Raw genomic sequence first — 27,054 nt, 5'->3', positions numbered from 1 at the left:
GCAACCATCTTCAGCCAGAAGTGCCAAGTGGATGATCCATCTTGGCCTCCTCCTGAGGTCACTAGCATCACAAAAACCAGTCTTCAGCCCATTCGATTTATTCCACGTGACATCAAGAAACAGCTGAGTGCACTGGACATGGAAAAGGCTACGGGGCAACGTGATGGGTGCAGTGGTGAAGACCTGTGCTCCAACACTAGCCGCACGTCTAGCCAAGCTGTTCCAGTACAGCTACAACACTGGCATCTACCCAACAATGTGGACAATTGCCCTGGTGTGACCTGTCCACAAAAAGCAGGACAAATCCAACCCGACCATTTATCACCCGATCAGCCTACTCTCAATCATCAGCAAAGTGTCTTCAACAGTGGTATCAAGTGACACCAATTCACCAATAACCTGCTCACCGAGGCTCAGTTTGGGTTCTGTCAGGACCACTCGGTGCAGACCTCATTGATGCCTTGGTCCAGATGTGAGGTAGGCATGACTGCCTTTGACATCAAGTCAGCAATCAACCAATTATGGCACCAAGGAGCCCTAGAAAAACTGAAATCAATGGGGATCAGGAGAAAAAGTTCCACTGTCTGGAGTCACACCTAGCACAAAAAAAATGGTTGTGGTTGTTGGAGGCCTATCATTTCAGCCCCAGGACATCGCTGCAGGAATTCCTCTGGGCAACACCATAGGCCCGCATGTCGCAAGACCTGGACAACATCCAGGCTTGGGCTAGTAAATGGCAAGTAACACTTGCATCACACAAGTGACAGGCAATGACGATTTTAAACAAGTGAGAGCCTAACCACTCAGGCACTGTGGTATGCCTTGACTGGTTACTGAAAGATGGTACCTCTGACAGTGCAGCACTCTCTCAGTACTGTACTTAAGTTTCGATCTAGATTATGGGCTCACGGATAAAAGCTTAAACCCATGACCTTCTGACTCAGAGGCAAGAGTGCTACCACTGAGCTATGGCGAGTTAAACCTTGGTCTTTGGCCTGTGGAACTCTGGCCTTTCACCTTGGGACACCGACCTTTCACCTTTGTGACTTGGGTTCAAGTTGAGTCCAAGGCATTGGAGAAAAGTCTTCTGACTGCTTGCTGTAAGGTGCTGCCATGAAATGAGCTGTGGCAACCTCTACAGTTCCCAGCGGATGTGGCCTACCACATAAGATGGCACCGGATTGGCAAACTCATTCACAGCACTGTGACTGTGATGTTTAAGTGTAGATTTATTCATGATTTCTGATCTGCACACTGACTTTATTGACCAGAGTTGAAATGTGTGTCAAGTTTTTAATCTTTACCTTTAAATAATGCTGACCTTTTAGATGTAAAGTTTATAGAATCATATAGAGCAGAAGGAGGCCATTCGGCCCATCGTGCCTGTGCCGGCTCTTTGAAAGAGCCAATTAGTCCCACTCCCCTGCTCCTTCCCCACAGCCCGGCAAATTTTTCATTTGATAAACCTTCCTATAAACGTCAAAATATTTATCTGTTCCCAAGTTTTCTGTAAAGTCCGAGACGCGGTGACACTCACCTTGTGTCCTGAAGTTTGGACACTTGAGTGTCGCGCTTGGAAACTTCTTCTCTCAATATCCAGAGTATTGTGAAGAACAGAACTGTGTTGATCTGTTGGAAGATTTGAAGACATGTGTTGGCTGAACATCAACAGATTCTGGTGGATTGTATCTGGAATCAACCCCTTTTTAACTCTTAAGTTCATGTGATTCATCAACTGATGCTCACACCCAGATATGGTGGGCTTTCAAACTCTCCTCGCTGTCAACATTTCTTTTTCTGAAATTTTCTCTTTCTTCTCTGAAGCGACTGGTTTTGGGGAGAGAGGCTGTGGGCGGGGGGAGAGTGGCCATGGTAGGTGAGGGGACAGTGGCCAATGGGGAAGAGTGGCTATGGATGGGGGGCAGGGGACATGGCGGGGGAGAGAGGCAATGGGAGAGAGGCTGTGGGGGGAGAGAGGCTGTGGGGGAGAGAGGCTGTGGGGGGGAGAGAGGCTGTAGGGGGAGAGAGGCTGTGGGGGAGAGAGAGGCTGGGGGGAGAGAGAGGCTGTGGGGGGAGAGAGGCTGTGGGGGGGAGAGGCTGTGGGGGGGGAGAGGCTGTGGGGCAGAGAGAGGCTGGGGGGAGAGAGAGGCTGTGGGGGGAGTGAGGCTGTGGGGGGGGAGAGAGGCTGTGGGGGGAGAGAGAGGCTGTGGGGGGAGAGAGAGGCTGTGGGGGGAGAGAGAGGCTGTGGGGGAGAGAGAGGCTGTGGGGGGGAGAGAGGCTGTGGGGGAGAGAGAGGCTGTGGGGAGAGAGAGGCTGTGGGGGGAGAGAGGCTGTGGGGGAGAGAGGCTGTGGGGAGAGAGAGGCTGTGGGGGAGAGAGGCTGTGGGGGGAGAGAGGCTGTGGGGAGAAAGAGGCTGTGGGGGAGAGAGGCTGTGGGGAGAGAGAGAGGCTGTGGGGGGAGAGAGGCTGTGGGGGGAGAGAGAGGCTGTGGGGGGAGAGAGAGGCTGTGGGGGAGAGAGAGGCTGTGGGGGAGAGAGAGGCTGTGGGGGGGAGAGAGGCTGTGGGGGAGAGAGAGGCTGTGGGGAGAGAGAGGCTGTGGGGGGAGAGAGGCTGTGGGGGAGAGAGGCTGTGGGGAGAGAGAGGCTGTGGGGGAGAGAGGCTGTGGGGGGAGAGAGGCTGTGGGGAGAAAGAGGCTGTGGGGGAGAGAGGCTGTGGGGAGAGAGAGAGGCTGTGGGGAGAGAGAGAGGCTGTGGGGGGAGAGAGGCTGTGGGGGAGAGAGGCTGTGGGGGGAGAGAGGCTGTGGTGGGAGAGAGGCTGTGGGGGGAGAGAGGCTGTGGGGGAGAGAGGCTGTGGGGGAGAGAGGCTGTGGGGGGAGAGAGGCTGTGGGGGGAGAGAGGCTGTGGGGGAGAGAGGCTGTGGGGGGAGAGAGGCTGTGGGGGAGAGAGAGGCTGGGGGGGGAGAGAGGCTGTGGGGGAGAGAGACTGTGGGGGAGAGAGGCTGTGGGGGAGAGAGGCTGTGGGGGAAAGAGGCTGTGGGGGAGAGAGGCTGTGGGGTAGAGAGGCTGTGGGGGAGAGAGGCTGTGGGGGAAAGAGGCTGTGGGGGGGGAGAGGCTGTGGGGGGGGAGAGGCTGTGGGGGAAGAGAGGCTGTGGGGGGAGAGAGGCTGTGGGGGGAGAGAGGCTGTGGGGAGAGAGAGGCTGTGGGGGGAGAGAGGCTGTGGGGGAAAAGAGGCTGTGGGGGAAGAGAGGCTGTGGGGGGAGAGAGGCTGTGGGGGGAGAGAGGCTGTGGGGGGAGAGAGGCTGTGGGGGGAGAGAGGCTGTGGGGGAGAGAGGCTGTGTGGGGAGAGAGGCTGTGGGGGAGAGAGGCTGTGGGGGAGAGAGAGGCTGTGGGGGGAGAGAGGCTGTGGGGGGAGAGAGGCTGGGGGGTAGAGAGGCTGTGGGGGTGAGAGGCTGTGGGGGGAGAGAGGCTGTGGGGGGAGAGAGGCTGTGGGGGAGAGAGGCTGTGGGGGGAGAGAGGCTGTGGGGGGAGAGAGGCTGTGGGGGGAGAGAGGCTGTGGGGGGGGGTGAGAGGCTGTGGGGGGAGAGAGGCTGTGGGGGGAGAGGCTGTGGGGGAGAGAGGCTGTGGGGGGAGAGAGGCTGTGGGGGGAGAGAGGCTGTGGGGGAGAGAGGCTGTGGGGGAGAGAGGCTGTGGGGGAGAGAGGCTGTGGGGGGAGAGAGGCTGTGGGGGGAGAGAGGATGTGGGGGGAGAGAGGCTGTGGGGGAGAGAGGCTGTGATGGAGAGAGGCTGTGGTGGAAGAGAGGCTGTGGAGGGAGAGAGAGGCTGTGGAGGGAGAGAGAGGCTGTGGGGGAGAGAGAGACTGTGGGGGGAGAGCGAAGCTGTGGGGGAGAGAGGCTGTGGGGAGAGAGGTTATGGAGGATGCTATGAGGTACAGATGAGAGGCAACTTGCTAATTAATGTAAATGGGGGTGGAGTTAGATACGTAAACAGAGCAGGAGTTTACTGCACGTTTCAAACATGATCATGTGATGCAATCTCGCGCAAATAAAAGCCCAGAACCTCGATATGGATGGTATAAAAATTACCCCAATTATCAGACACACAGGCCCCAGGAAACTCCAGATGAATCCGTTTTTCGTGGCGATCCAGCAGCTGGAAGTTAAGAGAAGAAAGTGAATCGGTCGGAACGATGAGTCGCACAGGAGAGCACAGCCTGCGAATCGCAGGAGATTTATCCTGCAAAAATATTCTTCGAACCCGCGCATTGATTGGATGATAATACGTTCCTTTCGTTGGCAGGTAATGGACCGACATTTAGGAGACATTCACCCCTCAGTAAATGCAGACATTAATTAGTCACGGGTCGGGAATTCTACCCCCATGTGACGGTTTGACGGGAACGCACCAAGCGCAGAGAGTGGTGGAAAACCAGGGGCAGAGTCCGTGGGTCCGGACTGTGTTTTGAACGCGCTGCCCCTGGTTACTCGCGGAACCTGCGCTGTGGGGCACGAGGCTGACGTTTTTCAGATGAGACGTCAAACCGAGGCCCCGTCTGCCCTCTCAAGTGGACGTAAAGGATTCCCATGACCACCATTTCGAAGAAGAGCAGGGGGAGTTCTTCCCGGAGTCCTGGGCCCAACATTTGTCCCTCAACCAACAGATGATCTGGTCATTATCACATTGCTGTTTGTGGGAGCTCGCTGTGCGCAAAATGGTTGTTTCTTACATTATAAAAGTGACTACATTTCAAAAGTAAATAATTGGCTTTACAGCGTTCTGAGGTTGTAAACGGCGCTATATAAATGCAAGTCAGTCCTTCTCTCTTTTTCTTTTCCCTTTCTTTCTTGTTTTTCTTTTCTCTTTTCTTTCTCTCGACATGAGCGAGCAGTAGCCAGGGAGCAGGCAACACGTTGCAGCAGGCAATCTTTGGGCCGTCTATGAAACGTGGAACATGTTGGGTGCTGTTTCCTGACCAGCTCCCTTTAAATGTGCTGTCTTCTCTGTAATGATCAGTAACATGTCATTCTAGAATGGTACACTAGGTGGAGCTATATGTATATAAGAGTGGGGCTACCCATGAGGCACTACGCTACCCACAAGGCACTAGTCAAGATGGATGCTGTACAGAAGTCCACATGGCTGAATAAAGTGACTAGCTCAAGCTAGCTGTTCATAATGAAAACGTCTATTTATTTATTAACATAACATTCTCCTCCGTTTGTTCCCAGCTCTTGCAGGTAGTTTACACAGTGTTGAGCCGGCTGACTGCCTGCTGCCCCGAATGGTGCCGGGGTACCCTCTGGGCAGAGTGGCCCTTAGTGTCAGATTGGGCAACCCTCCTCTCAGCACCTCATGGACCTGCCTGTCCATTTAGCCATCCCTCAGACGAGAGGCCATGTGCTCCACCCCTCCTTCACTTGCCCCCACAATCTGTTTTGTGCCTGCACTCCGGGTTTCCCTTCCCTTCATACATGCCTGACACCGCGACCCCTTCCCCCCAATCTTGACTGAGGCTGACAAATATCGGAAATCCACTTGGTAAAGGATGAATGGTATAAACGCAAATGGTTGTGGTCTGGAATGCGTCGCCTGAATGGGCGGTGGAAGCAGATTCAATGGTGACTTTCAAAAGGGAATTGGATAAATGCTTGAAAATGAAAATTTTGCAGGGCTATGGGCAAAGAGTGGGGGAGTGGGACTAACTGGCTCTTTCAAAGAGCCGGCACAGGCACGATGGGCCGAATGGCTTCCTTCTGTGCTGTTTGATTCTATGAAATACATATTTCTCCCCCCGGTGCAGGCATGTCTGATTCCAAACTAGGGAGGATAGGGACAAGAGAAATAGGACACGAATTCCAAAGGAAGAACCTTCAGCAAGATTAAACAATAAGACAAATTGAATGAGGTAATGAGGCCCCCTTTTGGGGAGGGCTTTCATCCAAGAACCAAGACAAAGAACTTGAGCTGTCATTGGGTGATGAGGTTCTAGAGGAACCTCTATAGGTTAAATGGTCTTGTCAGTAACTTGACCTCAGCCCCATCCCGAAAAATAGAATAAAAGTAACACCCTGAGTGCTTGTCCACACAGACGGTGTAGGGGAGAGCCAGACAGAAGTTGGGCTGGGCGAACGCTCTTTTGAGAGTGATCCCACGCCCACCAACTCGAAGTCTCGAGAGAGAGAGAGAGAGAGAGAGAGAGAGAGAGAGAGAGAGAGAGAGAGAGAGAGAGAGAGAGAGAGAGAGAGGCCGGAAGACAGAGAACTGTTCAAGCACGCCAGCCGTCTGTCTGATCGGGACTGGTACCAGCTGCTTGCCACGGTCGTATGTTTTTGCTGTATAACTAGCATGTTATATTCCATCTTAAACTCTGATTAAACACAATATACCCACCATATTGGTTTGCAGTCGATCCTGGTTATTTGAAAGACTAGAGATAAGCTACTAATTGGCCAAACCTCTACAAGTCCACAGGGGAGAGCAGTGATTTGAGTTTATCAGGAAGGCCACAATTTGCATTGTAAGGCTGGGATAACAGGACATGTTACTTACTGCCTGTGTGACCCATAGCCATTGTGATAGACTGCAGCAGAAATGACCACGATTACTGCAGGGACCCCGTAGCCACAGGGGTACATGCACTTGCCAATTTTCTTTGAGTGGGGAACCCTCAAATTCCTGATGTTTCTGACCATGAGGTACAGCTGGACTCCTTCCAGAAACATCCAAACGAACGCTGCCAGGAACAAGTAGTGTAAAAATCCTGCGATAATCCCGCACACAACCTGAAACAGTAAGAAACACCGTGAGAGACTTTCATTAAAAACAGCAAGTCCTCACAACTCCACACCTCGATTTTAAAACACTCATCCTTGTTTTCAAATCCCTCCATGGCCTCGTCGCTCCCTATCTCTGTAATCTCCTTCAGCCCTATAATTCCCCTAGATCTCTGCGCTCTACCTATTCTGGACTTTTGAACATGCCCGATTTTAATCGCTCAACCATTGGCGGCCGTGCCTTCAGCTGCCTGGGTCCTAAGCTCTGGGATTCCCTCCCTAAACCTCTCTACTTCTCTTTCCTCCTTTAAGACGCTCCTTAAAATCTGCCTCTTCCACCAAGCTTTTGGTCACCTGCCCTAACATCTCCTTATATGGCTCAGGGTCAAATTATGTTTTTTTTTGTTGATAGCGCTCCTGTGAAGCGCCTTGGGACGTTTTGTTACATTAAAGGCGCTATATAAATATATGTTGTTGTTGGTGTTGTTGTGGTGCAGTCTCAGAGCTAACACCAAGATCCTGCCCATCGGTGCCCTCCAGCACTGACTTTGCCAAAGTTCGTGGGGGTCAATGGGAGGGTGCATCCTTTGGATGGGGCAAGTTGGGCAATCCAATTAAAAAAACAAATGAACCTCCTCTCCGTGGGTCCAGGCTGGTTTCCTGGGCCAGAATCCTCCTGGTGGGACCCACTTGCGCCAATCTAGAATCGGGTTCACCTCATGCCACTTGGTTTACCGGCCTCCAGTCCTACACTGGGTCCCTTCGGAGCCGGGTAAGTGGGGATTCCCAGTGCAGGGACCTCCCCCAATCTGTCTCTGCCCTCTCGGTGTCACTGGCACTGTAAGGGGCGGGTGGAGGTAAAAGGCCGACCAGGAAATTCCAGAATGGGCGAGGACCCAACGCGATCGTGTCCTTGTCTTTTCCCAATGCATTCCACTGGATTCCCGCCGGAGTTACGGCAGTACAGACAAGACAATTCCAGGCCCTTGCGTTTTTTTACTTCCGATTTTACTTCTTTTTAACGAAAGCTCAAAACCCCAATAAAACTCGGATTTGAGGGCAACTGAACAGATGGCTAAAATAAGCTGCAAATACCATGAACAGAAACACTGAGAGCGGGAGCCCCCCTCACTGCTGGTGCACAGAGCTGGTCTCAATCAGCTGAGGGGACCTGTTCACTGACTCTGGGGGATGACTGCTGGCTGGGTAACGGCAAGCCAGCAAAACACAAGAATCCATTCATTAAAGATGCAGAAGCAATGAATCTGAACAAAAATCTGGAGACATTTACACATGTCCATTCAGGACAAGGCAGCCCGCTTGATTGGCAGCCCATCCAGTGCCTTAAACATCCACTCCCTCCACTATCGGCACACCGTGGCTGCAGTGTGTGCTATCTACAGGATGCACTGCAGCAACTCACCAAAGCTTCTTTGGCAGCACCTCCCAAACCCGCGACCTCCACCACCTAGTAGCACAAGAATAGCAGGTACATGGGAACACCACCGCCTCCATGTTCCCCTGCAAGTCACGCACCATCCCGATTTGGACATATAGCGCCATTCCTTCATCATCGCTGGGTGAAAATCCTGGAACTTCCTAACAGTGGTTCAAGAAGAAGGCCCACCACCACCTTCTCAAGACCAACTAGGAATGGGCAATAAATGCTGGTGTTGCTAGCGACGCCCACATCCCAAGAATGAATTAAATAAAACATAAAGGCGTTGCAGAAATGCAAGTCTTTCTTTCTTTCTTTCTTTCTGTGCCAAAACACATAGAAAAACACACACTCACTCCCACCCATGGACAGATAGACACATAGGCAAACGGCAGACAGGCAAACAGACAACACATGTACACACACATGGGCAGATACATAGACACACACACACACACACACACATACACACACACACAGCCACAGACAGACAAACACAGCCACAGGCAAAGCCTGACACATAGAGAAAGAGTCACATCCACATACAGGCCCACATCAACTTCATTTATAGAGCGCCTTGAATGAGATAAAACAGCCCACAGGTGTGTTATTGGGCAACAAACAATTAACACCGAGCCGAAGAAGAAGACATTAGGACAGGTGACCAAAAGCTTGGTCAAAGAGGTAGTGTTAGAACCGGGTATCTTAATGTTGTGTCCTTCAATAATCAGACAAAGACTGCAGGGAACGATCAACAGGTGTTTACTGAATGAGGTTCAAACTGCAACTGACTGTACAGAGCACTAATCAGGGTTTATATACAGGTGTGGTCACTGCCGGTACTACAGGATACAGGAGCTGTAAAAAGTAGTTCTTCCCCTTAAAGGTACATACACTACAGGTAGGTTTTAAGGAGCGTCATAAAGGAGGAGAGAGAAAGGTGGAGAGGCGGAGAGAGGCAGAGAGAGGGAATTCCAGAACTTAGGGACTAGGCAGCTGAAAGTTCGGACGTCAATGGTGGGGCGAAGGAAGTGAGGGTTGCACAAGAGAAAGACGATGATGCACATGGATCCAGACACACGTACACTCAAACGCGCACACAAACATACGTGTACATGGACACACACAGGCACACCCACATAGATGCACATGACAGACATTGCCGTCTCTACACAGACACAGACAAATTTGCTTAGACACACACACACGATCTCGTGCGCTGCTGGCTGTGGAAAGGTCTCTTACTCGGTTTCCGGTTCTGTCGATCCCTACGATGAAGAGAAGCTCCGCCAGGAAGAGACTCACGCACAGCTGCATGTGGGTGGCATGTAGGGCATTTTTAAAACTGGGGCAGAAGGCAAAAGTCACGATGGCGATTCCAAGACACACCAGCGATACAGAAATCCCAAGGAATGTAATTACAGTCAAAGCGAGGGGATCATCCTATAGAAAGAAAGAACTTGCCTTTATATAGTGCCTTTCAGGACATCCCAAAATGCTCCACAGCTAACGAGAGGCTGCTGAAGTAGTCACTGTTGTAATGTAGGAAACGCGGCAGCCAATATGTGCACAGCAAGCTCCCACAAACAGCAATGTGATAAATGATCAGATGATCTGTTTTTGGTGGTGTTGGTTGAGGGGCAAATGTTGGCCAGGACACCTCCACTGCTCTTCATCAAATAGTGGCAGAGTGGGTAGGATAGTGTCCAATATAATCAGATATCAGCCTGGCAATAGGTAAAGAGCATCGTGGGGTAGTTAGGAGAGGGAGCTACAGTGAGTGGAGAGAGAGAGAGACTGAGTTGTGCTGAATATACAGACCAGGCTGCTTGAGCAAGAGTAGACATGAAAGCAGAATTAAAAACAACAGGCGTAAATGTAACTAACTGCAGTACTTGCTAAAAGTCATTGTAGCTAAGTAGAACGCTTAGCTTAGGTGGAACGTATATCACTGGACTAAGATAGAGTCAGGGTCAATGTCCTGCTGTAGACAGACAGGCCCAGGCCTGAAGGGCAAGTGTTGAAAAGTGCTCAGCAAAGTAATATAAGGGAAACATGAGACAGAGGGCTGGAGATAAGGGGATTGGACAGAACCAATATAGGTCAGTCTTAAACAAAGGAATAGAACATGGAGCTTGGGTTACACCAATCCTGTGACCAAAGTAGCTGTGGTATAGCACCGCTATGAATGTGGAATGCAACATATCCTCAGTGAGACTCAAGACTGCGAACCGCCTGGGGAGTGGTAAGCTCAAACTACTCCGATGGGTGACCTGTATGTGAGTATATAGACGCATTGCATGCATGTACTACTCAGTGTACTGTCTTTAACTAATAAACATCTGCCAGCTATATCACTACCTCCTGGACTTTCTAATTTGTTAATTAAATAAAGGATAAGAAACTGGGACACAGGAGCTAGAGTACTAGCACTATTCCGTATAAAATTCAACACATAGGATCTTTTATGTTCACCTGAGATGGCATATAGAGCTTTGCTATAATGTCTCATATAAAAGACAGCACCTCCAACAGTGCAGCACTCCCTCAGTACTGCACTGGAGTGTTAGCCTAGATGATGGGTTCAAGTCTCTGGAGTTGGGCTGGAACCCATGACCTACTGCCTTAGAGGTTGGAGTTCTACCATCGATCCAATCCTTACACCTTTACGTGTTAAGCATAGGAAACATATAAGTGGGTTCTTTATAAATGGGTTTACAATTTTGTTCATTTTTAAATTTTGTTCTTGGGACATGGGAAATGTTGGCAAGGCTGCATTTATTGACCATCTCTAGTTGTCCTGACAAGGTCGTGGTGGCCCGTCTTCTTGGACCTGTGGTGATGTTGCTCCCACAATGGTGTTATGTAGGAAATTCCAGGATATTGACCCAGCGACGATGGAAGATCAATTATTTTTGTCCAAATCGGGATGGTTTGACTTGGAGGGCACATTGGAGGTGATGGTTTGCCACGGCATTGCTTCTCTTGTCCTTCTTGGTGAGAGATGTCACAGGCAGGGAGATGCTGCTAAGTAATCTTGGTGAGTTGCCGCAATGCATCTTGCAGATAATACATAGCCAGCCACAGTGTGCCAATGGTGGAAGGGGTGAGCATTTAATCAGATAGCACTGGCACTGATCAACTAAACCAATCTGTCCTGGATGGTTTTGAGCTTTCTTGAGTGTTAATATCGCGGCACGCATTCAAGTGAGTGCTCAGTACCAGTATAATATCGTGCTAAAAGGGTTAGATTGTAAGGACAGGCTGCATAGAGTACGCTTGTATTCTCTTGAGATTAGCAAATTAAGGGGTGATCTAATTGAGGTGTTTAAGGTGATTAAAGGATTTGACAGGGTAGATAGAGAGAAACTATTTCCTCTGGTGGGGGGAGTCCAGAACAAGGGGGCATAACCTTAAAATTAGAGCCAGGCCGCTCAGGGTGATGTCAGGAAGCACTTTTTCAAACAAAGGGTGGTGGAAATCTGGAACACTCACCCCCAAAAAGCTGTTGAGGCTGGGGATCAATTGAAAATTTCACAACTGAGATTGATAGATTTTTGTTAGGCAAGGGTATTAAGGATTACAGAAGCAAGGCGGGTAAATGGAGTTAAAGTACAGATCAGCCGTGATCTAACTGAGTGACGGAACAGACTGCAGGGGCTGAATGGCCTGCTCCTGTTCCTATGTTCCAAAGTAAACCATCACATTCCTGACTTGAGCCCTGTAGACGGAGGAGTCAGTATTGTCACTGATATTGTCAAATGCTTGTGAATGGCACATATTTACACGATATACAAGTCCACCTCTTACCCTTGAGGACTCCGCCTTTAGTGCAGCGTCACCTGTAGACGTTCTAGGCTTCGCTGTCTTTCTAATCCTTAACTGGATCTCTCACATCTTCTCCATCACTAAATCTGCCTCCAAGAAGCTTTACGTCTCCTTTCATGCTTAGCACTTTCCCTTAAATTCACTACAAATTGTATCCACTACAAGTCTTGAATACTGTTCCCATATCATAGAATTACATTACAGCACAGAAACAGGCCATTCGGCCCAATTGGTCTTTGCCAGTGTTTATGCTCCGCACGAGCCTCCTCTAACACCTCTTTATCTAATCTTATCAGCATAAGCCTCATAACTTCCCCTTAAAAGCATCTATGCTATTCGCCTCAACTACTCCATGCAGTAGTGAGTTCCACAATCTAACCACTCTCTGGGCACTGGTGTTTCTCCTGAATTCCCTGTTGGATTTTTTAGTGACTATCTTATATTTATGTCCCCTAGTTTGGGTCCCCCCACAAGTGAGAATATCTTCTCTACATCTACGCTGTCAAACCCCTTCATAATTTCAAAGACCTCTATCAGGTCACCCCTCAGTCTTCTCTTTTCTGGAGGAAAGAGCCTCAGCTGATCAGCCTTTTCTGATCGGTTTAACCGCTCAGTTCTGTGGAGGTTATACCTATCAGGAAAGTTGTGTGAAAGTTCCTGGATTGTGGGATTTAGACTAATCTGGTTGAAGGACCAAGTCCTGGAGTGCAGGACAGTACCAGGCCTGTAAATAGTGGGAGAGAAGAAAGGGTGAAACAATAGAGTATAAGAGTAAAGAATCTTACTCCAATTATACAGGGCATTGGTGAGGCCACACCTGGAGTACTGTGTACTGTTCTGGTCTCCTTATCTAAGGAAAGACATACTTGCTTTAGAGGGAGTACAACAAAGGTTCACCAGGCTGGTTCCTGGGATGAGGGGATTGCCCTATGAGGAGAGATTGAGGAGAATGGGCCTGTACTCCCTAGAGTTTAGAAAAATCAGAGGTGATCTGATTGAAACATATAAAATTCTTAAGGGGCTTGACAGGGTTTATGCTGAGAAAATGTTTCCCCTGGCTGGGGAATCTAGAACCAGGGGTTACAGTCTCAGAATAAGGGGTCGGCCATTTAGGACTGAGATGAGGAGAAATTTCTTCACTCAGAGGGTGGTGAATATTTGGAATTCTCTGCCCCAGAGGGCTGTGGAGGCTGTCTTTGAGTATATTCAAGACAGAGGTCAATACATTTTTGGGAACTAAGGGAATTAAGGGATATGGGGATAGTGTGGAAGGGGGTGTCGAGCTACAAGATCAGCCATGATCTTATGAATGGCGGAGCAGGCTCAAAGGGCCAAATGGCTGACTCCAGCTCCTATTTCTTACATTCTTATGTTCAGGGTTGTTGTGTCCAGTTGTCATGAGTTCAGTACTAACCATGAAGAATATTGATGAATAAACATCTATACCTGTCGTTCGCTAGGAGACATCAGCAGAGCAAGGCTGGAGAGGTGATTGCATCGACACTGGGTCTCCATTCCATTGGAACCCCCCACAATGCATCCGCTGGGAGACCAATAACTTTTCCCAGCTGCGTAATTCCAGTGGACGCAGTGCGTTGTCCAATCACCGATAGTCTCCTGTGGAGAGCAAGGATTATATGTTACCATCCAGCTGTAATCGGGCAAATGGATCGTGTGTGTAATGCTCAGTGGGAAAAGGCATCACCCAGTGTGGTACTGAGCCACACAGAAGGAAATGCCCCAGGCTCAACTCCGGGTCTGTGTTAAATTCGCCCATCTCAGCCGAGGCAGAAGTTGGGGGACAGCAACCAGCCTCAGCGTGGTGTGTAGACAATGGGTGAGAGCAGGTCCAGGGTCAATGGTGATCCTCTCTACCAGCGAATAACCTGCAGACACTGTCTACCTTCACACAGGAGGGATAGACGATTGAGCGATGAATGGGAGGCTGTACCCAGGCAAGAGTCAGGATCTTCAAAGAGTAGGGGATAAAACTGAGGGGGGGGGGGGGGCAATTTTCACAAACTCTAAATGAGAATAAATCAATAATTACCATTTATTTATGTTTCCTGCTTCATTAATGAGCTGCTTTGTCTCACAGCCCACTCCATGTGGTCCATATGTCACATATTGTTATGTGACATAACAAGAACGCTGGCAGATTAACAGACTCATTCTCAGCCCACTGATCTTTCCACTGTTTCACGAAATTGCCATAATTGGCAGAAATAACTGGTTAGTTTTTAAACCCGGTGCTGCTGTTTCACTGCACCAATATCATTGTGAGACCGGGATGAGAGCCATGATCCAACCTGTTACAAACTGTACACCGAACGGGCACAACTCGTTACAAACCTCTGTGTGTTTGAAAGTGAAGTTCACTGTCGGGTCGAGTCCATGCTTGTCCCTGTTAGTTATCACGGCTGAAACTACGTTTGAGATCAATCGAAATGGCTTCAGTTTTCCACCGGTGGTGCTGCGGTTGAAAACACTTCCATTCAGGATGGAATCCATTTTCTTGTTGGCGATCAAAGCTACAGCAGCAAAATCTGTCCCTGGAGGGAGTGTTAAACGTTACTAATGCTGGAGTGAAATCCAGAGGGTGGGCGATGGCTATAACATACACGTAACTCCTGCTGCAGCACCAGAGCAGATCACGGCCAGCTTCCGAGAACAGATCGCTGCTAAATCCAGTGGGATTTGTAGACATTCACAAGACATAGAAACAGAGGATTGGAGAGCAGCCGATTGTGGCAGTGCAATAAAGACAGTAAGGAATAGCAAGATCCCAGATTAGGGAGGCCATTTGGTTTAGCTCATCCACGCAGACAGAAGACCTACATTCCCTTCCATCAGGCCATCTGACTGTCTCTTTAATGAGGCTAAGGCTTTGCGCTCCATTACATCCCCCAGGAGACCATTCCAAGTGTTCATTACTCTGGCTGAGGAAGTTCTTGCAGATGTCTGTCCTCAGCTTTCCTTTCACCAGTTTCGAACCTACGCCCCCTTATTCTTGTATCCAGGCAAGCCCTGAAGCAATGCCCAGTTAATCTTACCCGTGCCGTTTAATACCTTGCGTACCTGTAGTGTATGTAACTGTTCTACCTTTAAGAGAACTATTGTATGTAACCGTCCACCTTTAAGAGAACTATTTTAGGTGTGGCACTACTTTATCCTGGCTGCTGTATACTGTAATACCGACGGTGACCACACCGGTATATAAGTGCTGTGGCAGAATTTTTTGGGCAGATTCGCCCTGACCTTCGAATAGTAAAGTCCTGTTTAAGTTACTCTTGTAGTCTGTGTATTACTTCGCTATACAACCCACAGACTTTACAGTGGCGATGAGTTCGATCTTACCCTGCGGCAACAATACTTCTGAAGAAGTAAACGAGCGTCGAGAAGAGGCACCCGGCCTCGTCGTTTTGCTGAGAGAAAACTCGAGTCTGCAGACCAAGAAAGGAGGAAGATTTCAAACACGAAGTCTTCCATCAGCAACAGGCACGGATTGTCCCTTCTGCCACGGTGGTGAGTGAGCCGATCAACACGAGAGGCAAGTCGGCCACGGTGACTGTGAGTAAAGGGAAAATAGAAACAAATAAACGGAGGATAAGGGCGGTGCACTCGACCACGGTCGAGGGGGAAAGGAGCCGGACAGAAGTCGGGCCCAGAGGCGCTGAGACTGGGGCAGCGTGGAGCAGAAGCCGCGGTACAAGCGGGCTGGGGAGCGTCGTGAGACGACTAGACCGCGACGGCGAAAAAGGCCGGACAACTACCGCGACCACGAGGCGCTGCGACCGGGATCGTACGGCGCGGGAAGATATAAAAATAAATAAGCCACGGAGAACTCAGCCGCAGCCGGGGAGGAAAGCACCGGACTGCGAGAGGGCTGGGAGGCGCGATTGGAGCGAAAAAGGCCGGGCACCTACCGAGGCCGCGAGGCGCTGCGACCGGGATCATAAGGCGCGGAGGCAATAAATAAATAAATAACTAAATAACCCGCGAAGAATCAGCCGCAGCCGGGGAGGAAAGGACCAGACTGCGGGAGGTCTGGGAGAGGCGTTTAAAGCCGCTGAGGGAGAGAGAGCGAGCGAGAGCCGAGCGAGCGGGAGAGACAGAGCCCGAGAGAGAGCGAGCGAGAGCCGCGCGAGCGGGAGAGACAGAGCCCGAGAGAGAGACCGAGCGAGGTTCCGGCCAGCGGCTTGCAGCAGCTGCCGTGAAGGACCAGGAGCTGGATCTGTCCGACGCCAACTGGTTGTCCCCAGCGCCGGTTGCCCCTGCCGAAAAGAAGAAGGGGGGGGGGAACAAGGAACGTGATCGGCTTTTCTAGCGCGCGCTTCAGAATAAACTGAAGCCGGCGCACAGGCTACAAACCCCGTAAACCAGCGGTCGTCGCCCGAGGGCAAAGCTTACCCCTCCCACCAGAGGAAGAAGTCAGGAGTGGGAAACCGTCATTTTGCCAGTAGGGGGGAAGAAGACAAGCGCGGGAAACCGCCATTTTGCCAGTAGGCGGGGAAGAAGACAAGCGCGGGAAACCGCCATTTTTGAAAAAAAAAGAAAAAGTTAAAAAGTTAAAGAGAAATCCTGTTGTTTCGCAGAAAGATAGTGAGAGATAGTGAAGATGCCTAAGCATGGTAACATCAACAACTTCGATGCCGAGGTGGAAGATTGGGCCACGTACGTAGAACGTATCGAGATATATTGTGAGGCCAATAAAATAGAAGATGATGATAAAGCTATAACCTTGCTAAACTCGATGGGCGCGAAGACATATGGGTTATTGAAGCATCTTCTATCACCAGCTAAACCGATGGATCAGACTTTCGATAATATTGTTGCTGTTCTGAAGGATCACTTGAACCCCACACCGCTGATGTTGGCGGAACGATTCAAATTTTATGCGAGAACGCAACGGAAAGAGGAAAGCAACGCGGAATACTTGGTCGAACTGCGTAGACTAGCGAAATACTGCCAGTTTGGAGGAAATCTGACAGAGGCATTGCGAGACAAGTTCGTGTGCGGGTTGTCGAAGGAAGGAACGCAAAAGCGACTACTCGAAGAGAACGACCTTACACTTGAGAGGGCTGTCCTTATTGCAGCATCGCATGAAGCCGCAGCGAAAGGAACTGCGGAAATGCAGCTAAAGGCAGTGGTACTCAGTGTGGATCAAATTACTTCGGGTACAACGAAATGTTATCGCTGTGGGAAGACAACACACGACCAGAACCAATGCTGGTTTAAAAACCAGGAATGTAGAAAATGTGGCAAACTGGGTCACATAGCTAAAGTATGCCAGTCAGGAAAGAAGACCAACAACCAAAAAAAGCCATCACAGGGAAAGTACAACAAAGTACACAAGGTGGCTGAGAAGAGTTCAGACGAACAGAATTCGGATTCAGACCCAAACGGCCAGGAACTGGGTAGTCTGAGAATTCACAATGTGAGTAAGAAAGCTGACCTACAAACTATCTGGGTCATGCTAAAAATAGCCGGAGTCCAAGTGAAAATGGAGTTGGACACTGGATCAGCCCTATCAGTCATAAATCGAAGGGATTACAACAGGCTATTCTCACATATACCCTTGAGAGATACCAAGTTCGTATTGCAGACATACATGGGGCATAAAGTATACCCCATGGGGAAGATAAGAGTCAAGGTGAGAGACAGGGGCAAGGAACACCCAGGAATGGACTTATATGTACTACCTGAGGGAGGACCACCACTTCTAGGACGGGAGTGGATCAAGAAAATAGACATGGAATGGCACTACCTAAAAGCAATAACGAGTGAGGACTCGGTGCAGACAATTAGCTCAGACTCTGAAACGGATGACGATAAGACCAGCCCAAGGCTAAAATGGACTTGCTGACTGAGGTTGGAAAAACGAAGGCGTGCATAAAGGCTTATGCGCCAGAGGAGAACAGAATTCCACTGAACAACAACAACATAGTTTGACAGAGAATTCTGAGTCTGTCCAGTTTACAGACATATACATTACTGAGGAACACCGGGCTCGAGCTCAACTTTATTTCAAATTACAACAGCAATTAGAACAATTGAGTCACCGTCTTGAGCAAGAGACAACAGCAATGAAAAAGTTCTTGGACACAGAGTGGGAGAATCTGGAAAGACAACAGAAGCAGCTGAGGGAGAAAATGGAGCAGGAGCACACAAACCGTCTGCGCGAGGAGGCCAAACGAATCAAAGCTGATTCGGTCTCTGAAGGTGCGTGCTCTAATCTGGTGGAGCAAGATGTTCAGCAACTGAAGGCGCTTGTTAGCAGGTTGCAGGCAGAAAAGGCTGATTTGGTCGCCATGAATTCCGAGCTCCTACTGAAGTCGGGTGCAGCATCACCGGACGATTCAATTGTGGAAATTCGAATGGTGGGGGCTGCGGATAATGGCGAAGTAGAAACAGCAAAGGAGCCCCAGGGCAAGGTTCTAAACAGCCCTGCAGCTAATGGGAAATGGATGATGGCAGAAGAGTTAACAGTCAGCCAACTCCTCCAGGGCAAGGTTATAAACAGCCCTGCAGCGAATGGGAAAGGGATGATGGCAGAAGAGTTAACAGTCAGCCAACTCCTTCATATGCTGAGGGACAAGACTCTGAAATGGGAAAAACTTGAACACGAGCCTCAATCTTCAAAGAAAAGGGGTTCGGAGCTCTCAAAAGTTATTGAAATAGCTGAAGTGGCAACACAGACGGAGAAGACTGCAGCAGAGCAGCCCTTGGATGCCAAAAGTACGCTGACTCACGTCAATGTAGAACAACAGAATGCTGAAACAGCTACTTCAGTAGAGGGATTGAATAGTCCGATCTATCAATCTCCGAAGGAAGTTGAAGTATTGAAATCACAAATGAGGTCATTAGTAAAAGACTTGCTGAAAGCCCAGAAAAAGCTGGATGAAGCGGAACACATGAAGAAGTCTCTTCAGGAAAGATGTCTGGATTTGGAACAAAAGCTGGCTAACGTCCAGCTGGGTAAGGAGGAAATAGAAGACCCTCTCGCTGGCCTAGCTCAGGACGACACCGAATATTACCATGATCTGTTGAGTGACACTGAATATTACGAGGACCTGGTCTGCCCAGCTTGTGCCGAGAACTCCCAAAGTGCCGAAATCAGGATGAATCACTTAAAGTCTAAGGAACATAGGGAGATGGTGGCGTTACAGCTGGCAGCTGACAATGGAGCCCCGAGAGTCTCCAAGAAGCAAAAAAGGAAAAGACGAAGCAGAAGATGATAACCATCTGAACCATTATTACCTCTACCCGATCACATACGTGGTCCCCCGAACGGAGCCAAATCAGTTGGAAAGTAGGAATATTTCCCAAGGCAATCCAACTGTTTCTTGTTTGTTTTAAAAAAGTCAGCAATGCTGGTTCAGAAGTGATGGAAGTAAAGCTGTTAAGCCTAGGGAAGGACTATGGGAGGAGTCCCTCTAGCAAGGTGACCCGACTACACCACGGAGGCGTGGTCCGGACCGAGTCAAGAAGATCAGAGACTGAATCTGTGAACTGTTTCCCACAGAGACTGAATCTGTGAACTGTTTCTGCAGAGACTACCTCTGTGAACTGTTGTAACATGAAGTTGGATATGTTATGATGTTATGTTAATGGGGAATAAGTATGTTGTAAGCTAAAAAGGGAGGATTGTAGTGTATGTAACTGTTCTACCTTTAAGAGAACTATTGTATGTAACCGTCCACCTTTAAGAGAACTATTTTAGGTGTGGCACTACTTTATCCTGGCTGCTGTATACTGTAATACCGACGGTGACCACACCAGTATATAAGTGCTGTGGCAGAATTTATTAGGCAGATTCGCCCTGACCTTCGAATAGTAAAGTCCTGTTTAAGTTACTCTTGTAGTCTGTGTATTACTTCGCTATACAACCCACAGACTTTACAGTACCTCTTTAAGATCCTCTATCAGACATTTCCTTTCAAGCACCAATTTCCGCAGTCTATTCTCGTAACTCAATCCTTTTTTTAATCCTGGGGTGTGGGCGTTGCTGGCCAGGCCAGCATTTATTGCCCATCCCTAATTGCCCTTGAGAAGGTGGTGGTGAGCCACCTTCTTGAACCGCTGCAGTCCGTGTGGTGAACGTACTCCCACAGTGCTGTTAGGGAGGGAGTTCCAGGATTTTGACCCAGCGACGATGAAGGTACGGCCGATATATTTCCAAGTCAGGATGGTGTGTGATTTGGAGGGGAACTTGGAGGTGGTGGTGTTCCCATGCACCTGCTGCCCTTGTCCTTCTAAGTGGAAGAGGTTGTGGGTTTGGGAGGTGCTGTCGAAGAAGCCTTGGCGAGTTACTGCAGTGCATCTTGTAGATGGAACACACTGTATTCATGGTGCGCAGGTGGTGAAGGGAGTGAATTTTTAAGGTGATAGATGGGGTGCCAATCAAACGGGTTGCTTTGTCCTGGATGGTGTTGATTTTCTTGAGTTTTGGAGCTGCACTCATCCAGGTAAGTGGAGAATATTCCATCACACTCCTGACTTGTGCCTTGTAGATGGTGGAAAGACTTTGGGGAGTCAGGAGGTGAGACACTTGCCGCAGAATACCCAGCCTCTGACCTGCTCTTTTTGCCACAGTATTCATCTCGCTGGTCCAGTTAAGTTTCTGGTCAATGGTGACCCCAGGATATTGAAGTTTGGGGATTCGGTGATGGTAATGCCTTTGAATGTTAAGGGGCAATGGTTAGACACTCTCTTGTTGGAGATAGTCATTGCCTGGCAATTGTGTGGCACGAATGTTACTTGACATTTATCAGCGCAAGCCTGAATGTTGTCCAGGTCTTGCTGCATGTGGGCATGGACTGCTTTATTATCTGAGGAGTTGCGAATGGCGCTGAACACTGTGCAGTCATCAGCGAACATCCCCACTTCTGAACTTATGATTTGGGATTTGTACTTGTGTCTCCGGTTTACTAGTCCAGGCCTCTGGATTGCTAGTCCAGTAACATAACCAGTATGCTACCATTCCCAGTCCCATTGACACTAGGAATCAGCCTCGTGGATCTTCTATGATGTGGGACTTGAACCTAAGACTGTCTGACAAGAGGCGAGAGTGAGTGCGACCTATGGAGCCATGACTGACACTCTAATATTAACGAGGTGGCCACACAATTCTGAACATAATGTACCTCCAGGCCAATCAGCATTTTTACTTCTACGGTAATTCTACTTATTCTCCCCTCCACCCCCCCCAACTCATTGCGTGGGAAGAGAGATGAGCAACTTGTTCCTGGGCCTCTGCCATTTCTGATCTGCAGCAGCTGCTGGAAGACACAAGGACGAGGCTGGGGTAACTCTCTCTCCGATTCTGCCTCCCTTTCTGGGCCTGACTCTGACTGGTTCCCAAAGGCCACGGTGTCATGGTGGACCTCACACCTCACCATGATGGGCACAGGCCCCCCTCTATAGCCCCGCCTCTTGGCGCTTGAACGCCACTTCCCACTGCAGGCCCAGGGCTTCACGTCCTGACGGGTCTGTGCTTCACTTCACATCATTGAGAAGAAGGTGTAAACCTACAGAGGTGTTTGCTGAGAACAACTGAAGCAAAGCAGCGATAACCAGTACATTTACCATTCGTGGTTCCTCCGGTGACTGTACGTCGATAAATATCCATCACGTTGCCCTTCGCCTGTAAACTCACTCTATCATTGACTGAACTGTTCTTCCCTCGAAAAACTCTTACTTCCAGATCTATGAGCGAAAGAAAACAATCTCTGTAATGTGTCCTGCAGGAGTGAGATTTATTCACATTCTGCCGTCTTATTGTTTCGGTCCAACTGTCAGTTTAACAGATGCAAACAACACTGGGCTAAAAGGATGACTTAGCACAAAAGATAATTGGCAAAAGAATCAAAAGGGAGATGAGGAGAAATTTTCTTTACGCAGCGAGTTGTTGTGATCTGGAATGCGCTGCCTGAAAGGGCGGTAGAAGCAGATTCAATAGTAACTTTCAAAAGGGAATTGGATAAATACTTGAAAAGGAAAAATTTGCAGTGAGCGAAGGAGTGAGACTAATTGCATAACTCTTGCAAAGAGCCAGCACAGGCACGATGGGCCGAATGGCCTCCTTCTGTGCTGTACAATTTTATGATTCTATGAAAAGCTGCAAAATGGACTGGGTGGTTCACTGGGTCAGACACCGGCCTCTCATTTCTGAAGCCTGGGCTCAATGAGGGAATGAAAGGTTCCTCTTTCTGCTGACTGGCGGTGTCTGAGGTAAAAAGAGCTTAGGCAAACTCCATCCAATCCCAGTGGGAAATCCAAGTCTAGTGCATGCAACCTGTCTCCATAATTTAACCCTCATAGCCCCGGTATCATTCTGGTGAATCTGCGCTGCACCACCTCCAAGGCCAATATATCCTTCCTGAGATGTGGAGCCCAGAACTGAAGGCAGTGACCCTGAAGCCGTACTGACCTTGGGATGTCTGATGATGACACTGGGTGAAATTGAAGAATTTCCAATCCCCAGCATCACCAACTCGCACATTGACGAGTACAAGACTCTAAAGCATCAAATGCAATTTCAGTTCAACAAGCCATGTAAACGTAGTGAGTCTTCCTCATTATTGCCCTTTGTCAGCTCTTCCATACTTTCTTCACCAATTCTCTCCTGAAAACAGTTGGGCCAGATTTCCAATGGCCCCATTCCCCCAGTGAGGCAGAGAGGGACCTAAGTGTACCCAAGCCTGAGATTCTGACCCGATTCCAAATGGTGGGGATTGGGAATAACCATCTTTATAGTCGGGGTGGGCCACCGGCATCTGCAAGGGCACTTGAACGATAACTGCTCCAATCTATCCTGGTAAGATGGAGTGATCCACAGCGGAATCACCATAAGTCCTTCTCAAAGTCCTTCTGAAGTCAGAAAAAACAGGGGTAAAAAGATTATTTCGCTCTGGGAAGGAGTTGTTTGGTGGGACAAGAGAGCTTCTCAGTCTCCTCTGGGATCAATTATCTGCAGAGCTGCTGGGGCCTTTCAAAAGGTCTCCACGGGACTCGTGGCAGTTCTCAGCCACTAGGTAGCTGACCCCATCTTCACCATTTGGCATGGGGTCAAATCTTTTAGGGGCTTGAGCTCACTTCGGCCCTCATCCTATTGAAAATGGCTCTCTGTAAAATATGGGATGGAATCAAGTGGAACTGGATTCAATCCCGATCCAGAAAACATTGGTGGGATTTCTTTATAGGCCCCCCAAACAGTAGTTGTAATGTAGGGCAGCATATAAATCAGGAAATTAGAGGCGCATGTAACGAGGGTAATACAGTAATCATGGGGGACTTTAATCTACATATAGACTGGGCAAACCAAATTTGCTGTAATAGTGTGGAGAATTAATTCATGGAATGTATGCAAGATAGTTTTCTAGATCAGTATGTTGAGGAACCAACTAGGGAACAGGTTATTTTAGATCTAGTATTGTGCAACGAGAAAGGGTTAATTAATAACCTTGTAGTAAAGGGGCCTTTAGGGAAGAGTGACCATAATATGATAGAATTTTATATTGAGTTTGAAAGTGATTTAGTTAAATATGAAATGAGGGTCTTAAATCTAACCAAAGCAAACTACGTAGGTATGAGAGGCGAGTTGGCTAATGTAGATTGGGAAACTACATTAAAAGGTATGATGGTAGAGAAGCAATGGCTAACATTTAAAGAATTAATACATAATTTACAACAAATATACATTCCTTTAAGGCACCAAGGCCTAGAAATTCAGTGGGCTGCGCCACCAGTTAGCGCCCAAAGAGGGCACTCAGTGGCTTTAGCGCCACTGGCCACACCTCCTGCGATATTTAGCGGGGCGCTAATGGCGGCATTAGCCTGTAGCGCTGCGCCGCCACCGATGACGTCATCGGTGTGCGCAGCGCCCCACTCCCACCCCGATCACCATATTTGGTCGCGCCCGCCTCTTTAACGCCGGTCGCAAATCGCGACTGGTTCACAGGGCCTACCTGTGGCGGTAGCGGCGCAAGTTAAGGTGGAGGTGCGGAGCGGCCACTTTTTCGGCGGCCACCTGCCAGCACCTCCATCCCCGGCCTCCTAAACCACCCCCCCCCCGCGGCATTGCCGGCTGTTTCCCGAGAGCCCGGCACTTCTCCTTGGTGCCGGGCTCATTTGCCGGCACTCGCGAGCGGGGATCGCGCTGTTGCAGGCACCTCCCCCTTAACAGTGGGAGGAAGGCCTGCAGTACCGCAGCGTGCCGTGCCGCAGCGTGTGGCGCTGTGGCCCTTAGCGCGCCGATATTCAGTGTGAGCGCCCCAAGCGGGGCGCGGGGAGCCTCGAGTAGCGGCCCGCTTCCGTTTGGGGCGCAGAAACTGAATATCGGGATGACGCAAGTGGCTCCGCTCGCAGCGGTAATTCTGGTGCCCAGGCGAGCTTGGCGCCCCAAACGGCGCCCAACTGAATTTCTAGGCCCAAGGGTCTAGGGAGAATGAGGAACAGAAAGAAATTAGTATTATTTTAAAAAAGTACTGGAGAAATTAATGGGACCGAAAGCCGATAAATCCCTGGACCTGATGGCCTACATCCTGGGGTTTTGAAAGAGGTGGCTACAGAGATAGTGGATGCCTTGGTTGTCATTTTCCAAAATTCCATAGATTCTAGGAAGGTTCCCGCAGATTGGAAGGTAGCAAATGTAACCCCACTATTTAAGAAAGGAGGGAGAGAGAAATGGGGTACTACAGAACAGTTAGCCTGGCATTAGTAGCAGGGAAAATGCTAGTATCTATTATTAAGGACGTGGTAACAGGGCACTCAGAAAATAATAATAGGATTGGGCAGAGTCAACACGGATTTATGAAAGGGAAATCGTGTTTGACGAATCTGTTAGAGTTTTTCGAGATTGTAACTCGCAGAATAGATAAGGGGGAACCAGTGGATGTGGTGTATTTGGATTTTCAGAAGGCTTTCAATAAGGTGCCACACAAGAGGTTATTAAACAAAATTATGGCTCATGGGATTGGGGGTAATATACTAGCATGGATTGAGGATTGTTTAACGGACAGAAAACAGAGAGTAGGAATAAACGGGTCATTTTCGGGTTGGCAGGCTGTAACTAGTGGGGTACCGCAAGGATCAGTGCTTGGGCTTCAGCTATTCTCAATCTACATCAATGATTTGGATGAAGGGACCAAATGTAATATATCCAAGTTTGCTGATGGTACAAAGCTAGGTGGGAATGTAAGTTGTGAGGAGGATGCAAGGAGGCTTCAAGGGGATATAGACAAGCTAAGAGAATGGGCAAGAACATGGCAAATGGAATATAATGTGGAGAAATGTGAAGTTATCCACTTTGGTAGGAAAAATAGGAAAGCAGAGCATTTTTTAAATATTGAGAGAGATTGGGAAATGTTGGTGTTCAGAGGGACCTGGGTGTCCTTGTACATGAATCACTGAAAGTTAACATGCAGGTACAGCAAGCAATTAGGAAAGCAAATGTTATGTTGGCCTTTATTACAAGAGGATCTGAGTATAAGAGTGATACGCTTATCAATTACTTCATAAAAGGTGATGAGTCGAAGAAGAGATGATGAGTCGAAAGAAGAGATGAATAAGGCTTTTATTAGCTAAGAAGAGACCATGCTTCTTCGTGAGTGACTGAACAAGTCTGAACGAAACCCACACAGTGGTGGGTGGAGTCAGCTGAGGCATGCCTCCATACACAGCGCCACCCAGAGGTGGCAATATACAATACAGTGGTTTACCACATTCACCCCTTGTTTAATGTGAAGTCCGGCGGGGTGAAGGGTACTACAAGTTAAGTCTATCAGGAGGCCTTGTCTGACGTCCTGATCGTCATGGTGGCGGCGGTGGTGTTGCAGCATCCGACGTCGGGTCTGGTGTCTGGGTGGTTGGCGAAGATTCCTGGGGCTTTGGCATGCCGTCTGTAGGGGTTGGGTTGGGAGGGGTGGTGGGGGATAACAGTGGTAAGGGGGATAACGGTGGTAAGGGGGATAACGGTGGTAATTCAGGGGTACCCGAGGGTGCGAGATCTCGTATGGAGACCGTGTCCTCCCGCCCGTCTGGGTATGTCACCCAGGCATACTGGGGGTTGGCGTGTAGGAGGTGCACCCGCTCGACCAGGGGGTCCGTTTTATGCGTCCTCACGTGCCTCCGCAGTAGGACGGGCCCAGGAGAAGTCAACCATGCCGGTAGCGAGGTTCCCGATGTAGACTTCCGGGGGAAAACGAACATTTTCTCATGAGGGGTCGCATTAGTGGCAGTACAAAGCAGTGACCGAATGGAGTGAAGCGCTGCAGGGAGGACCTCCTGCCAGCGGGAGGTCGGAAGGCCCTTAGATTTTAGTGCTAAGAGGACTGCCTTCCAAACCGTCGCGTTCTCCCTTTCCACCTGGCCGTTCCCCCGGGGGTTGTAACTGGTGGTCCTGCTCGTGGCGATACCTCTTGTTAGCAGGTACTGCCGAAGTTCGTCGCTCATGAACGATGAGCCCCTGTCGCTATGTATATAGCTGGGGAACCCGAACAGAGCGAAGATGTCATTCAGACACTTGATGACCGTGGTACTGGTCATGTCTGGGCAAGGGATGGCAAAGGGGAAACGGGAGTACTCATCAACTATGTTGAGGAAGTACACATTGCGGTCAGCGGAGGGGAGGGGCCCTTTAAAATCGACGCTCAGGCGTTCGAAGGGGCGGGTGGCCTTGATCAGGCTTGCTCTGTCCGGCCTATAGAAGTGCGGTTTGCACTCGGCGCAGATTTGGCAGCTCTTGGTCATGGTCCTGACCTCCTCGATGGAGTAGGGCAGGTTACGGGATTTGATAAAATGGAAAAACCTGGTGACCCCCGGGTGGCAGAGGTCATTGTGGAGGGACTGCAGCCTATCACTCTGCGCGTTGGCGCATGTACCACGTGATAGGGCATCTGGGGGCTCATTGAGTTTCCCTGGCCGATACAAGATATCATAATTGTAGGTGGAGAGTTCGATTCTCCACCTCAAGATCTTGTCGTTCTTGATTTTACCCCTCTGCTTATTATTAAACATAAA

At 49.4% G+C, this 27,054-nt stretch overlaps 1 protein-coding gene across 1 annotated transcript in view; it reads right to left on the bottom strand.

Moving 5' to 3' along the window:
- Positions 1–27,054, bottom strand: part of LOC147097618 (adhesion G protein-coupled receptor E3-like) — a 127,416-nt gene that overhangs the window by 9,277 nt on the left and 91,085 nt on the right. The window contains exons 14-20 of the mRNA XM_085971588.1: positions 21,622–21,741; positions 14,386–14,585; positions 13,480–13,650; positions 9,451–9,648; positions 6,544–6,776; positions 4,080–4,146; positions 1,538–1,629 (exon numbers count right to left, since the gene is read on the bottom strand). Of these exons, the coding sequence (XP_085827714.1) occupies positions 1,538–1,629; positions 4,080–4,146; positions 6,544–6,776; positions 9,451–9,648; positions 13,480–13,650; positions 14,386–14,585; positions 21,622–21,741 (1,081 nt within the window). The remainder of the gene's footprint in view (positions 1–1,537; positions 1,630–4,079; positions 4,147–6,543; positions 6,777–9,450; positions 9,649–13,479; positions 13,651–14,385; positions 14,586–21,621; positions 21,742–27,054) is intronic.

This window comes from Somniosus microcephalus, chromosome 31 (genome assembly GCF_052327205.1).
Source record: "Somniosus microcephalus isolate GS21.2 chromosome 31, FLI_Smic_1.0, whole genome shotgun sequence".
Taxonomy (NCBI): Eukaryota; Metazoa; Chordata; class Chondrichthyes; order Squaliformes; family Somniosidae; genus Somniosus; species Somniosus microcephalus.
This window is presented reverse-complemented; position numbering and strand designations above follow the sequence as displayed.